This window comes from Pygocentrus nattereri, chromosome 12, assembly GCF_015220715.1.
Source record: "Pygocentrus nattereri isolate fPygNat1 chromosome 12, fPygNat1.pri, whole genome shotgun sequence".
Taxonomy (NCBI): Eukaryota; Metazoa; Chordata; class Actinopteri; order Characiformes; family Serrasalmidae; genus Pygocentrus; species Pygocentrus nattereri.
Window position 1 is genome coordinate 30581992 of NC_051222.1, and position 16310 is coordinate 30598301.

Consider the following 16310-nt stretch of genomic DNA (forward strand, 5'->3'; position numbering starts at 1 on the left):
CACATTATCAGACCCCCCTAGAAAGAGAGGACTGCGTTCATCAGAATCAGAGACCACCTTCGCCCAAACGGGCTTCCACTTCCCCCGCAGCTCAGGTTCCTGTACACCACACATGAGCTACATCACTGTACAGCTTCACCTTCTCCTCCACTTCTCTCCATTTTCCCCTCTTTTCCGTGTGCTGTGCTGGTTGGAGCTGGTTTTGGGGGGGGGTGCATCAGAAAGCGTGGGGCAGATTGGAAAGGGGGGGGTGGTTGTGGCTCATTAGCATATTAGTACCCCGGCATGTGGCAGGCCGTATAAAACCGGAGACTGGAGGCCTCCCACTAGATCCTCCGCAGTGACACCCAAGAGCAGGACGTGGAGAAAGAAGCAAAAAGAGAGAGAGAGAGAGAGAGAGAGAGAGAGAGAGTTTGGACTTTTTTCTGGGAGACGGAGCAAGAAGGAACTACATCTTCACACTAAAACACACACACACGCTCAAGTTTCAGGCTGCCTCGCGTTCCCTTTCCTCGAGTTTCACTGGGATTCTCTTAAGGATTATCGTCCAGTTCTTGACGGGAATCAACAAGTCGTTCCATCAACATCAACTGAGTCTTTCTCTTCCGAAAAGGAGGTAACAGGGGGGGCTTATACATTTTTCGCTGAGCCGTTTTTTTCACTCGCCATCAATGGAAACAACGTGGTGGTTCAGCCCCGATCGCCTTTGAGAAGAAGCGGGAGCCCGAGATACTTCGCCCCCCCCCCCAAAAAAAACTCTTATTTATTTATTTATTATTTATTTATTTATTTATTTCTCGGCCATGGGGCGCGTGCTGCTGCTGCTCTCCATCCTCTGCATCTTGGCGAGCCAGGTAAGGCACTTCTCTTCGTTGGAAAGATAGAATAGCTGGTAGAACGACTCCGGTCACTCGACTCAGCCGGTGTTTATTGCCCAAAGCCAAGCCAAAGGCATTTCCACCATTGTGGCCAATTGGGCTAATCAGTGTCTCTGTTCATCTGTGACTCCCATCATCCACCCATCCCTCCATCCCTCCATCCTGTAGGGTTTTTGCTCGGGTGTTTTCGAGCTCAAGCTGCAGGAGTTCCTCAACAAGAAAGGCGTTCAGGGGAACCGCAACTGCTGCAAGGGCGGCTCGCCGTCGCCTTACCAGCAGTGCGAGTGCAAGACGTTTTTCCGGGTGTGCCTGAAGCACTACCAGCCCAACGCCTCGCCCGAGCCGCCCTGCACCTACGGGGGCGCCGTCACGCCCGTTCTGGGCTCCAACTCCTTCCAGGTCCCGGACACGTTGCCGGACGGCTCCTTCAGCAACCCAGTCAGGATCAACTTTGGCTTCACGTGGCCGGTAAGTTCCACCAGCACGACCACCACTCATATTAACTGTGGTCCAAGCAACCTGAACAAGGGCGCCGTCAAAAGTACCAAAAGCCCAACCCAAACCTCTTATTCCACCTTCCCGTTCCACCTTAAATGTGCTTAAACTGACCGCTGCGTTTCTCCAGAGTGAACCCAGCTGGTTCTGTTCACGTGCAGAAACGTCTGGCCAGGATTTCTGACCGCTGGTCATTTCAGATGTCTTGCTCCCACGTTGCTTCATCCTCCCTTGTGCGTTTGTTTCCAGGGCACGTTTTCATTGATCATCGAAGCCGTCCACGCCGAGTCCAAAGAAGATCTGACCACAGGTAGGGGGCGCTCTACAACACCTCACCCCATCATCATCATCACGGCAATAGTCTAAAACACACTTAGGCTAATTCTCATGTACCTACTGAACCCCCCCCCCACTCACCCACCCACCCAGAAAACCCTGAGCGCATCATCAGCACCATGAGCACCCAGAGGCACCTGACCGTGGGAGAGGACTGGTCCCAGGATCTGCACAGCGCCGGCAGAACGGAGCTCAAGTTCTCCTACCGCTTCGTCTGCGACGAGCACTACTACGGCGAGGGCTGCTCGGTCTTCTGCCGCCCCAGGGACGACACCTTCGGCCACTTCACCTGCGGAGAGCGCGGCGAGATCATCTGCGACGCGGGCTGGAAGGGCCAGTACTGCACCGAGCGTGAGTTTCGTTTTGTTTGCGTTTTTCCTCGCTACGTTTTAACACGTTTTAATTGTACTTATTTATTTAAATGCGTTATTGTATATTATTGTATATTATTATTATATAACTGCTCGTTCTTTCGGCTGTTAAAGTGACAGAAGAAAACAAAGAAAATAAGAAAACGCGTTAAAAAAAAACGCAACATGTAAAACAAAGAGTAATAGAAGTAATGTAATATGGTGATTATGTATTCATACCTGCCCAAACAGCCCTTAGCAGGAGGAAAGCGGTTTTAACAGCCGTGATTTGAAAGGGATGAGTGGAAACTGGTATAAAATCGTTTCAGCTCTGAATTTATTTATGGGTTTTCTTTTATATCGACCTTGATTTTGAGGTCGTTATTGAAAGAAAAGCCCCACTCGGCCTCGTTTTTTTTTTTTTACTTTTTGCGTTTTACTTTTTTTTTTTTTTTGAAGCCGAGGAAAAGGATCACTTGGGGCCCTCTAAAAAAAGTTAACGGTTAGGGGTAACTTGTAACTGCCCCTCTGTCCCCAACCACCCCCCCCCCCCTGATTTATTCGCTCGAAGGAAAAAGTTTTTCAGCACCGATCTCACGCGTGCCATAAATTTACATGCTCGCGTCCGATTGGCTGGCCGTGGCGCGGTGGCGTCGCTGATTGGCTGGCGCGGGGGAGGGTATTGTTTGAAGTGGGGGCAGCTGCCGGCAGCGCGCGGACAATGGAGCAGCTGTCGCGCGCACACCAGCTGTCCACTCTTATAATCTAACCGGAGACAGTGGAGGAGGAGAAAGAGAGAAAGAAAGAAAGAGTTTAGACCCAGAGTGAAAAGGGGGGGGGGGGGGGTGGAGAGGGACGGGGGGGGGGGGGCAGATTGAGGAGGGGAAGATAGAAGGAAAGAGAGGGAGAAAGAGTTTTGACCCACGTTGAAAAGGGAGAGAGAGAGAGAGACGGAGGGAGGGAGGGAGGAGCTGGTGGGGGGGGGGGGGGGGGGGGGGGGGCCTTGTTTGTCCCCATTGTGGTCATGTGTTAAGCAGAACTTCTTCTACATAATAAGATTTTTTTTAGAAGAGTAGCAGATAATAGGTTTAGTGACCCCCTTCTTTAAAGGCAAAATGAATGAGTTTGAATTTAGAGCATAAGTTTCTTCTGCACATTAAAGGAGGGAAAAATGAAACAAAGTGCATATGGCTCAGGGCGTCCTGTCGGGGCACCACGGTCCTAATGTGCGCATTTATCTCTCTTTTGTAGCGATCTGCCTCCCCGGATGTGACGAAGAGCACGGCTTTTGCGAGAAGCCTGGAGAGTGCAAGTAAGTGGACAGAGAACATGCATTGTGTCCAGACTGTAGGGCATAAGCTACTGGCCTATTCAAAGCACGAAGACACTCTGAACTCAGCTAGTTATCTTCATATACCTCTACGACTTCAAGTACATATGTTTCAGATGCAGTTTTTGGCAGAAAATAACTATCCGCACATGCTAAATGTTGTTTTTTGTTTTCTTGTGTAACAGGTGCAGAGTGGGCTTCAAAGGCAGATACTGTGACGAGTGCATCCGTTACCCTGGATGCCTCCACGGGACCTGTCAGCAGCCATGGCAATGCAACTGCCAGGAAGGATGGGGAGGCCTCTTTTGCAACCAGGGTAAGAAAAGAAAGACATTAGATGGGGAGAGAAAAGCAGATGGAAAGACAGAGACAGAGAGAGAGGGGAGGGGGCAGAAAAGACCTCAGAATAACATTAACTCCATTGATGGTGGCTGACGATGAAGATATATGGCAAAACATTACAGCAAACAATGGACAAAAAAGGAAAGAAGGAAAGAGCATTGAGAGATGGAAGAAATGACACATGTGAGACAGAACAGACACAGGGACAGCAGCTGTCCAGCTGCTGGTCAGCCCTGCGCTGCTGTTTTCATTGCACTAATCCCCGTGTTGCACATGTGTGTGCTTCCCTCCCTCCAGATCTGAACTACTGCACACATCACAAGCCCTGTCTGAATGGAGCCACTTGTAGCAACACTGGCCAGGGCAGCTACACCTGTTCCTGTCGGCCAGGATTCACTGGCACCAGCTGCGAGATCGAGGTCAACGAATGCGCGGACAACCCCTGCCGCAATGGAGGGAGCTGCACGGTACGCTTTGACACTCATGTTCATGATCTAAAGGGACTGTAAACAGCTGTGACATTCCGTGTGATTAGTCATTGATTGTAAACTTTATGAGTCATTACCAAAACTTTTTTTACCGCACAACTTGAGATACTGTAAATCTCAAAGGCTGGATTTCATTCCTTTTACGACTACAACAAAAATAACTCCACCGGATCTATTAACACTTATAGTACGGATTATGCTGTGGCACTGCATTTACATTTTAGCAGAGCAACTTGATGGTAACCCAATGCATCCTTATAGTATCTCAATGCATCGTTACAGTACTGTTACCAATCTCACGTCTCACTTTACCTCCTAGGATATGGAGAACACCTACACCTGTACCTGTCCACCTGGTTACTATGGCAAAAACTGCGAGCTGAGTGCCATGACGTGCGCAGATGGTCCATGCTTCAACGGTGGGCGCTGTGCTGATAACCCAGATGGCGGCTACTTCTGCCAGTGTCCCACGGGTTATGCCGGGTTCAACTGTGAGAAGAAGATCGACCACTGTACATCTAGCCCTTGCTCAAATGGTATGTACTACTGGTTTGTTGCACACATGTATTCAGGGTGATATAAAATTGACAATAGCCCATATTTAGCCTTAAGACTAGTTAAAGAGAGAACCTGGTTGTAGGAGATCATTCTAATTCTGAGATGTCTCAGCCAGATGTTGGCACATCTGTGGTTTTAACATCATGATCAGCATAGTAACAATCAACGTTGCTGACACATTTATTTCTCCATCCTACAGGAGCTCGTTGTGTGGACCTGGTGAACTCCTACCTGTGCCAGTGCCCCGAGGGCTTCACAGGAATGAACTGTGACCGCATGAGCGATGAGTGCTCCCTCTATCCCTGCCAAAATGGTGGCACCTGCCAAGAGGGTGCCAATGGCTACACCTGCGCTTGCCCCCCTGGTTACACTGGCCGCAACTGCAGCTCACCTATCAGTCGCTGCCAGCACAGCCCATGCCACAATGGCGCCACCTGCCATGAACGCAACAATCGATATGTTTGCGCCTGTGTCCCTGGTTATGGAGGCCGCAACTGCCAGTTCCTGCTTCCAGACCGAGCTTCCCAAACATCTGGTGACATTCCGTGGACGGCAGTGGGATCAGGAGTGTTGCTGGTGTTGTTGCTGATAGTGGCTTGTGCTGTCCTCGTGGTTTGCATCCGATCAAAAGTGCAGCGGCGGCGAAGGGAACGTGAAGAGGAAGTGGCAAACGGGGAAAATGAGACGATCAACAACCTCACGAACAACTGCCACCGGGACAAGGACCTTGCTGTCAGTGTGGTGGGAGTAGCACCGGTCAAAAACATCAACAAGAAGATCGATTTCCACAGTGACCACGATGACTTGAGCATGACCACGGAGAAGAGCGGATACAAGTCGAGACACCACTCTTCCGACTACAACCTTGTGCATGAAGTGAAGTACGAAGTCAAGCATGAGGTGAAGCTGGAGCACAATGGGAAGGAGATGGCGGCAAAGGAACTGTCTGACAGCTGCGAAGATGTGAAGTGCCAAAGCTTGCAAGACTCTTGTGAGTTTGAGGAAAAACGCAGGAAACGTCTGAAAAGGTGAGCATCAAGCCAAACGAAAGGCTTTTGCAGTCATGTTGCATTGCTCATACATCGAGTAGCTAATGCTAATGCTAACGTCTTTCCTTTTGTTCACAGTGATGCATCGAAATATTCAGAGTCAAGATATTCCGAGTCGAAGTTCTCAGAGTCGAAGTTCTCTGAGTCAAAGTATTCAGAGTCGAACTATTCCGATTCGCTGTATTCCGAGTCAGCATGCGCATCTGCATGTGCATCGGCATCCGTGTCGGCATGTGTCGACAACAAATACAAATCCGTCATGGTCATGTCGGAGGAAAAAGATGAATGTGTAATTGCAACCGAGGTGAGTACCAACAAAATGTACTTAACTACTGAATATCTCAATATACTGAGTGATAGCAGATATTTATCCGTGCCATAAATTTATGTAACTATCATTTTTCTTGATCGGAATCTAGGATTTCTGGTCTCTGCTTTCCCCTTAACTTGAATCCCTGAAACCAATTGTCTCCTTGTTTCCTTGCTCCCCTTGCTCAGGTGTAATGGGCCTCCAGGAAGCCGATGTTCATTGTATCCTGTGGGAGTCATTTTGAACTCCCATAGAAAATGCTGCTGCTCGAAACCTTAGGTGGAAATGTCCCACCTCGTGACTACTGCTGCTGAGAAAGTAGGACTGATTTAACTGATATTCAGGGTGAGCTGGTTCTCTGTTCTGAAAGAAGCGCAGGCAAACGGAGGCCTGTAGGCTTGGAAACTTCCGGAAACGGACAGAGGGGAGTCGCTACAAGTTTGCAGCTCCTCTTTCAAATGTATTTGTAAAATTTACCTGTAAAGCCATTTTATAAAGGTGTTGGACAGTGTGTGTCCATTTTGCTTTTTAAAAAATCTATGACAGAAAAAGAAAAGAAAAAAAATGATCAGAAAGTAAAAGAAGTAGGAATCCAAGGAAACGTATCGCAATGTTCTGCCATGTGGTGTGCGGTACTGTGGCAACGTTGTGGCAATGTTTTTAACAATATTTTGGCAACATTTGCTGTTTTTTCGCCAATATCTCCAAGCCCACACAGGCTATTTCTGTGCCCAGAGACTGCACCAAACATTAAAGATGTTAAAGAATAGTAGATTAAGAAATGTATCACAGCGTTTTCGCCAATGTCCGTCTCTTGGATTCTATGGCAACGTCGTGGCAACGTTTTAGCAATATTTTGGCAACATTTGCTGGTTTTTCGCCAATATTTCCAAGCCCCACAAGTCAGTGTGCAAGAGACTACATCAAAACGGTGGATGTTTGGCCATACTGGCCTGTCTTTCACTAGGTTGAATGTCGCATGATGTTATATTCTGTCACATGACCAGTGGAGACTATATGTATTACCTGATCACTGTATAAATGGGGAAAAAAAATAAGTGCGCAAAAAATCTCTAAGTCTTCCGAGCCTCCACTTCTTTTTTTGTAATATTGTTTATATGGTTTCGAAAATGTATGTAATTATTTTCCTGTCACAAAAAAAAGCATTTGTGTTAATATGAATAATATCCTCATTTGTTTGTTATGTTTGTTTCTTTTCTATTCTTACAAAAGCTGTATGATTTAAGTTAATTTATTTTATTTAAGTTGTAAGTTGTATTTCTAAATTTTTGTAACGTTTTTAAGATTATTTAAGTTTTTTCTTAAGTTGTACTTGTTATTTGCAAAGGCACTTCGGGTTGCTGGGATGTTTTAAGAAAATATTATTTAAAAAGGATTGTAAAAAGAATGTTATTAATGCTATTGTTTTCGTTCCTGCTTTGCTTTTTTTTCTTTTGGGAAGGATTTAGCTTAAATTATTTTTCCAAATAAAGATTATGAAATATTAAAAAACAATTACTTATTTACTACATTACTACACTCAAACTTGGTGCCTTATATAAAGGTGTGTGTGTGTATGTGTGTGTGTGCATGTGTGTGTGTGTGTGTGTGTGTGTATATATATATATATATATATATAAAAATCGCTGCTGTTAGAAGAAAATCTTGTATCTCCGTTTTTCAGTTTTTGACAAAATCTGAAAGCGGCTATTGACCTTTACACTGTATGTAAATTTCATGATGAATAGACCAAAAGAAACAGCGCAAAATGACTTGGAAAAAATTCTGGTTCCATTGACTTACATTAAACGTCAAGTAGGTTTTTCCCTTTTCCTGTAAAGTTATTTCAGAGATTAAAGGTTTTCTTCTAACAACAGCGATATATACAGTGTCACTTTCAAGGTGCACAGTCCTTCAAAGGAATGCAGTGGACAAGCATTTGAAACTAACAAATGCAAGAATCACTGTACGACTGTCAGATCATTTGCAATAAATATTGCGAAGATTCACACATTTTTCACCAAAAAATGACAAATGATTCACTTTTTCACTTTGAGGCAGCACCAATCAGTGGCTCGTAGAAAATCACTTGTGTGAGCTTTTTTTTGGTCTGTTTCAAAGTTATTAGTGGTTCTTAGAGGAATGGGTGGATAGATGGGGGGGCAGTCTTTTGATAGTGATGTGAACAGAGCTAATCATTGCCATCTGCTGCAGCCTCCTGGTTACCCCATACTGAGCCATTCAAGCCCAGTACAGTCCTCCCTCCCCACTGCCATAGTTTTAACACTGGAACGCAGGCCTCAGAAAAACACAGCAAAACAGACCCAATGATTTCTCCAGCTTTGTCAACAGGATCAGAGAGAGAAGCCATCTATTTCTTTATCTAAAGACATTCTATATGATGTATAACTAATAGGGATCAATATTAAACTTTAGTTACATTATGTTGTTAGTTGAGAACTACAGCAAGTAAGCAACAGGTTACAGTGTAAACCTCTTCCTTTAACTTTCAGTTGTAAAACTTCATTGTATGACAGTTTTAAAACTTTAACATTGTCTAATTAATTCAATGGCGTTTTTTTGTTTTAAAACTTAAACTTTAAGATCAAACTTTTTTTCTAACTCACTCCATAACATTTCAATTTAGAGCTTTAAACATTTCTATCGTCTCACGATGCTTCGTTTTAAAACCTAAACTTCAAGCTTAAGTGTTTTTTTTTTCATTACATGACGTTTCATTGAATTCTTAAAGTTTAAGCTTAAACTTTTTCTATTTCAATCCGCCTTACTCAACCTTCTTCTTTTAAAAAGTCTCGCATCCAAGTTTGGTTGGGCTTTTAGCTGCATACGTATGTTGAAAACCTGGATAGAGGAACATATTTTTTAGGGCGGAACGTTAAGAGCCGGTGAACTTTGTAGTTTTGGTGGAGATCTCTTACGACAGTCATCAATGGGACTCTGGGGAGGAGGCGGCGTCACACACAATGCTGCAGTGGACAATGGTGCAACACAAAAGGGCAACATTTGGGAGAGCCAGTGTGGGTCTCTGAATGGAGGGAGGATGGATTCGGTTGGGGGGGGGGTGGGTTAGGGGGGCAAAAGAACGACAGATGTTGTCTGTCCTCCTGACTCAAAGCGCCCTGCAGGCAGAAAACACCAGCTAGACCCCACATGGCAATGGAAGACACAGACAATGGAAATACTTCAAGTTTGGGCTAACTCACTTTGCTCTGCTCTGCTAATCCTGCTTCGATCACTCTGGGGCAAACTTTTCCTTCACTTTAATACGCTGTTCACACTGCTATATATTCCCAACAGAAGGATTTAGTTCATATTACAGGCCCTTAACCGTTGAGGCCAGTTAAAATGAGTGGTATAAATTACTTAATAGAGACAAAAATGTCAGAGGCATAGAGATGACATCACTCTAATACCTAGTACTGTTGTAAAACCAATACCAACAGAAAATGAATGAATCAAAACATGACGCAGAAGCAAAGTGAAGTAGGTCACATGACAACAGTTTATTCCCAGTATGCTATTATAAGCTGTTTATAAGTACAGGAATACCTACAATGGAATTTTATGTGTGCCAAGCTTCACATTAAAAGGGATAAAAGAAAAATTTCACATTGATCTGATGGAATGAGCTATAATGTTACATTACATATCGTGTATGCAAAAGTTTGAGCAGCCCTGGTCAAGTTATACTTGTTTTCCAAAGTGAAGTGAACGCACTTCTGCGCATTATAATGCACTATTACTGTTTATTTGCTGAATTTAACATACTGGAAAAAATCTAATCTGGCCTGTGCAAAAATATATATAAAAACAAACATCTACTTGATGTTTTACTTTTTTCCAATATGTTAAACTCAACAAATAAATAAACATTGTGTACTGAAATATGCAGAAAAATGTCCTGTTTAAGCTTTGCTCCCTGTAGAGGGTGTGTTAACTTCCTTTTACTGAGAATATAAACAAAATCTCATTTGTCCAAAGGTGTTCAAACTTGTGCATTCGACTGTATAGTTCAACATATTGTGTGACAAAGTCCCACCATTCAATAAAGTGCAAGTGCTTTAACTTTTCACCAACTTGCAGCTGCATTATTAAGAATACATACTGCACTTAGATAGAACCTCTTATCAGGCATACTTATCAAAGCCTTTGTAGACAGAAAACGCGTCCCTGTCTCAGGCAGGACAAATAATTCATTTACAATATGGCTAGGATCAAATATAATGCTCAGACCAGACCATGCGAATGTATTCTGGAAGAGTTAGAGAGCTTTATACTTCTAACAGTCAAAACAGCTTATTAGACTAGTAGTAAGTAGTAATAAGAGCTAGTATAAGAGTTAAAATACAACCTTAATAGAGAAGAAGTAAGAATTCTGTAAAATCCCATACTGAACATTCCCTGCCTTCTTAAGAAATACATACAATGTATTTTTTGTACAGTAGCCACATGTTGCTGTAATTGTGCACATATTAGGACTGTAAGTGAGTGTCTTTTATTTTGCAAAAGAGTTTGGTATAAGAAAGCATGATGGTACATTTAGATGCTCATCTTTAGTGAAGTGCTTCACATAAAAATAAAAAGATTAGTCATTTTTAATAAAAAATGTATTAGCATCATAGTCAGTATCACCTAATATTCAAGGTTTCAGTACCGATATCAGAAAAGAAAACATAGATGTCAATATGATGTTCATGATGTTCCCACTGTGTTGTCCCACTGTGTTGTCTCAGGTACAGTACTACCTGATATGCAGGCTAATCAGTTAAATTAATGAATAAAACAAAACCTCTGTCAATTTCAAGCGTTTTCGTGGAATCGGTCTAAGATTGGGGGAGGACGCTCTGTCCTTCAATTAGTACTAGTGGCTGAATTGACTTCATGGAAAAGCAGGATGGGAATGAGACGGTTTGCTCTGTGATCCCATTGCAATTTAATGAGCAGATCGTGTACAGTCCTCAGGGAACCGATGGTAACACTATATTTCTGCACATCATGGATGCCAAACAGTAACACAGCACTATACTAAAAACGTACAGTCAGCTGCTGCTTCTGACAGTGTTTTCAGTTAAAACTATTCAACCACTGTGCTGTTGCTGAGAGCTAGCAATTAAAGAATGCTTATAGGGAAAGGAATTACGATTATGGAGAAGAAGATGTTCCAAGGAATCGAGTACAGGTATGGGGAGGGAGGTAAAAAAAGGAAGGAAGAAGATAAGAGTTAAAGAAATGCAACGGTGGCCGCGCGGGGCGTGATGAAAAAGTCATGAGCGGAGGCCGAGTCTAGCTTAAGTTACACTCTGGCGCTCCTAAAGTAATGAAAGAGAGGTGCAGGGACGGAGGGATGGAGAGAGGAAGGAGAGATACAAGACGCTGGCAAGCTTGACGGGGGACTGCCAATGCGTGGCAAAGCAGACTTCAAGGTGGTCTCTGTGTGAGGGGGGCTTCACAGTGAGTATACCGTCCGTGTGGTGTGCAGTTACTATAGAAAGCAAAAATATGTTGTTTATCCTGCTGTATAGTCTCCTATTCTGAGAGAACTACTGAACATTCAGGACTAACCAAGAGAAGTAGTTATGGGGACGAGCCCAGCTTTTCCTTTGGTCGAGGCCAAGCGCCTCAACGTCTTGTTTTATATAGTGTTAACATAGCCTGCAGCTGATGAGTGGAGCCTATTCATTTTTTCTCCTCTCTTGATTAATTGTGCTAATAGTCACTGGCATAAACCCCATCTGACCTTTGAGCTCGGAGGAACTGGTTTAACTTCTGACCTACATTAAAATATCCTGTTTCTGCTAAAGATCCTGGTAAGATCACATGAGCGAGGAGCTAAAAGTCTCTCTCTTCACATTGCCGAAGTAAATTATTCACGATCGGCTGGATTCTGTCACATTCCACCAATCAGGCGAATTAAGGTGTCATGTCCTTACCGATCAGCTACTGTGATATCATAGCGTTCTTGTCATGCTCCTCCCCTTGGCCTACCAATCAGATGAATGAACTGAGGTTGTTTGTCCACCACTAGATGGTAACAGCAGATTTGAATGTCCTTTCGCTGGGGCTTTTTTAATCTATGTTTTTCTGTTTGCGGTTAGATATTACCAGTAAGTTGACCTGTATCTTCACTGACTGGTAATCAAGGACCCACAAACAACTATAGAAGCAAGGGAAAGAACTGGATTTGGCGATTTGAGTATAGAGCCAAAGGAGAGTTCGAGAACTAATGAAGACTCTAGGACCAGGAGAGACTTCTGGAGAATGACTCGGCTTGACTCTCCCCTGCACCGTACCGACAGCCCTCCTATGATGGAGACACACAGTAGAAGCGCCAGTAGAAGCGCCAGCAGAAGGGCCAGCGTCAGCCAACACACAGGTAAGGCAGGATACACTGTACTCAGAACTTAATTTGCCTTTTGTGAGTGTGTCGTTAATACTATATTTGTAAGCATCATGCATGCACATCAATAAAACATTCATCTGTGTGGCAAGACAGTCATTTTGTGCACTGATCCAAGGTGACTTACATCCATTATGTACCATGTTAGTACTAATATTTAAGTGGTACTGCAATTAATATGGTTCCACTTTCTCCATTAGAATCAAGAAAAGAGAGGGAGCAAACCAGCACCCGTGCCATTTTTAAAAGAGCCAACCGCTTCTTGTCACATGACCGAGAACCCCAAGACGACAGCGCTCCTGCTCCTGTGAGATACTATGAGAGAGGACATCCTCTTCCCAGCAACTGCAGCCCTGAACGCAAGGCCACCATTCCCTTCCGAAACCCAGAATTGGGCCTCCCGTCCGTCAGGAGACGCTGTGACACGCTCGGCAATGAGGCACTAAGTGGCCTCTCCCCACAACGTCATATGACCTATTCAAACTTCAGACGTGGCGACAGCCAATCGCGTGCAAGTCCTCGTTCAGGTAGTCCGAGGTCTACTAACCTCTCTCCACATAGGCATAGCTCCTCCCACCGCAGAGGCTCAACCTCCCAGCGTCATGGGACATCTCACGCTTCATCCAGACAGACGTCAGGGAAATGCAGTCCATCGAGAAGACGAGACTCTGTGATCTCACGTACGCACTCCCCTTCTCGAAGTTCAACCTCAAACAAATATGCCGAATCCTCAGGCCACTCGCACAAGCGAAGCCCCTCCCAGAGTTCCTATGGACACAGCTTAGATTCCGAAAAGCTGTATCGGAATCTAAAATCGATTGCTAGCTCAGCAGAGTCCGATGATTCGCAGCAAGAAAGGAACAGTTGGACAGAGAGATCTAAGTATAAAATGGACTCAGACGGCCACTATTACAAAAATGGACGAAGCAGCCATAACAGCGCCTGTAACAGTCGAAAAAGCGGGCGCAACACTGGGTGCAACAGCAGAGATTTCTCACCACCAGGTAGTGACTATGACAACAGAAGGCATTTTTCTCAAAAAGGAAGCAGTCATGTAAGTGGGTACAACAGTCGCAACAGTGGTCGCAACACAGGCCATAACACAGGCCGTAACAGCCGTGATTGTTCACCCCCTCAGAGAGATTACGAAAAGAATGGTCATAGTTCCCCCAGAGACAAAAAACAGAAGAATTATAGAACTGACAAAGGAGGCACCTCGTCAAAATCCTCCATGTCGGGCAGGCATTCTAGGACAGATCTTAGCCAATCACAGGGCTCTTGGCATGGGTCCCATCATTCTGTCCTAAGCCCTGACTCTCCTGAGTCATCTCGCAACATCTCGCCATCAATGCCAAGTCCAAAACAGGCGTCATCCAAGACCCCGGTTCTAACCACAGAAACAGACCAGCCGAGCACAGAGAGAAGCAGGAGCACCATACGTCGAGGTCTAGAAGCACTGATATTCTCCGAAAATTCAAGGTCTACCAGCCAGCCCCCCCTACCAGAGATGACGATAGAAGACTATGTGGTGATAGCTGATATTCCTAGGGTGAATTTTTACCCAGAAGAAGAGGAGGCTGTCATAGTGAGGAGGAGGCCACAAAGTCGAAGTCCACGGAGAGACAACCAGAACAGGTCAGAGACTAAATGAAAGGGAAAGAGAGCGCAGAGAGAAACAACATTGCTGTGAATTATAAATAGAGAGAGAGACAGACACACAGAAGATGACAGAGAGACAATCAAGCCCTCTGTTTACACACTGTTTGTAATTTTGACTTGCCCTAACCATTTTCCTTGGGGGAATCCTTGATGCCATCTAAAGGGCATCACTCTAATAGCTCAAGTGAAGTGTAATTGATGACATCTTGGAAGGACGACGGTGGGGGTCAACATAAAAGTTGATTTCAGCAACAAAACTTGTGTTAAGCTTTGTTTGAAATTACAATGTTTGCTTACACTCTTAGCAAAGAGTTCAATATTTTGCCCAAAAAAGGGCTTGTAACAGTGGAACCCTTTTGGTGCTCTATTGAACCATCTGTAATGCATTCTCCATTAATCTGAAGAACCCCTTCACAATGCAAAGAACTCTTAATCATGTAAAGGGTTCAGGGTTCCATATAGAATCATTTTCTTTACTTAAGAACCCTTTAAAACAGAAGAACATTTTAGGAGTGCAGCTAGAAAATTAGCTCAGTGAGGACAGCCTAGCTGTGGGTACCTACTGAAAGTCCTGCGAGAGAAACATGGACAAACAGAGACAGACAGAGGAGAGCTAAAGCAATATATGATTACCTAGTGAAATATCCTCTTTCTTGTGATCATGTCTTCCCTATCCCAGCTACAGGGAAGGAAGAGAAGGCCACATTGAATATGCAGAGCCAGAGGAACGAGGGAGAGGGAGAGAGAGAGGAAGAGACCGTAGAGAAAGAGAGAGGAGACGACATGACAAGGACACAGGAGGGTCATCTGAAACCAATAGCACCGTTTCAGGCCCTATACAGGTTTCTCAAGAGCATATTTTGTTTTCACAGCATCACTTCCAGTGTCTATCAGTAATGAAATGAGTCCATGTAAATCACAAACACACTCATGCGCTGGTATTCACCATGCTGCTTCTCTAAAAACAGCAATTCCCTCCAGCATAAAGTTGGGATATTATATGGTACTGAGAAAACCTCTCAAAGCATGCCATTGATCATGGTGAGGTTTCCACTGATTTTTCAATATTTCTGCATAATTCAGTTGTTAAGATAGTCATTCAGAGTGGTTTGGTGTGATATTTAATTGTAGAGAAACTCACAGACTCAGATTTCTTTACAGTGGTGCTGATAGGAACCAGGGGCCACAATGTCTAAAACGCACATATAGCCATTTTATTCACTATCCAAAACCACCACTGAACCTACACATGTCTTAGGAGTTTTTATAAGTAATGTTGATGGGAAAAATAGCAGTAAATCTGAAAAAGAAAAACTTATTTTTGTGTGCTATGCTGCCTTACGATGCCCTTCACGTACCTTTCTGCCATGAATGTATTTTAAAAATGCATTTTAGACCAAAACCTTACAGTGAAACTATCATTAAGCAATGTCTCAAGAATCAGGTAACGTATTTATAACCATTTAGTGCGCGAACCCCTTCTGATGTCTGGTTCCTATCACCACCGCTGTGAACAACCGTGACTGTAAGTTTCTCTAAAGTGGAGCATTTCAAGTCAAACCACTCCAAATGACTCTGTTTACAAATGTAACCATTTGATTATGCAGAAATTTTGAAAAACCTGCATTTCTGAGTTCGTTTCTCTTTATAAGTGTTTTTCGTGGTTGCAGAGGTCCAGAGATCACAGGACTTCAAACAGACATGAGGGGAAACAAAGTGACCAGCCTCAGATGCAGGTACGTACCTTACATGCACACATACGCATGTGTTGTGATTGGGATAGTGTAGTGGATAACACTTCTGCCTTCTACGCTGTAGACTGGGGTTCAATCCCTACCTGGATCGACACCCTACACTATACCGATATGAGTCCTTGGGCAAGACTCCTAACACCACCTTCGCCCACCTGTGTAAAATGATCAAACTGTAGGTCGCTCTGGATAAGAGCATCTGCCAAATGCTGTAAATATAACATTGTAATTACTATGGTAGAAAAAGAATCGAGTACTTCCATTGATTTCGTATTACCACAGGTGAGTGTTACTATGCTTACACCTAAACTTAACCCCAACCTTATGATTAAACCACTAGGATAAA

The 16310-nt window shown here is 44.1% G+C and overlaps 1 protein-coding gene across 1 annotated transcript; it reads left to right on the plus strand.

The window, feature by feature from the left end:
• Positions 1-723: 723 nt before the first annotated feature.
• Positions 724-7363, plus strand: dla (deltaA). The gene is made up of 11 exons (XM_017716526.2): positions 724-854; positions 1047-1346; positions 1623-1683; positions 1803-2060; positions 3311-3371; positions 3575-3705; positions 4029-4198; positions 4539-4755; positions 4977-5805; positions 5905-6130; positions 6325-7363. Exons 1-11 carry the CDS (start codon positions 804-806, stop codon positions 6328-6330), a joined length of 2310 nt encoding a protein of 769 aa, XP_017572015.1. The 5' UTR covers positions 724-803; the 3' UTR covers positions 6331-7363.
• Positions 7364-16310: the final 8947 nt, after the last annotated feature.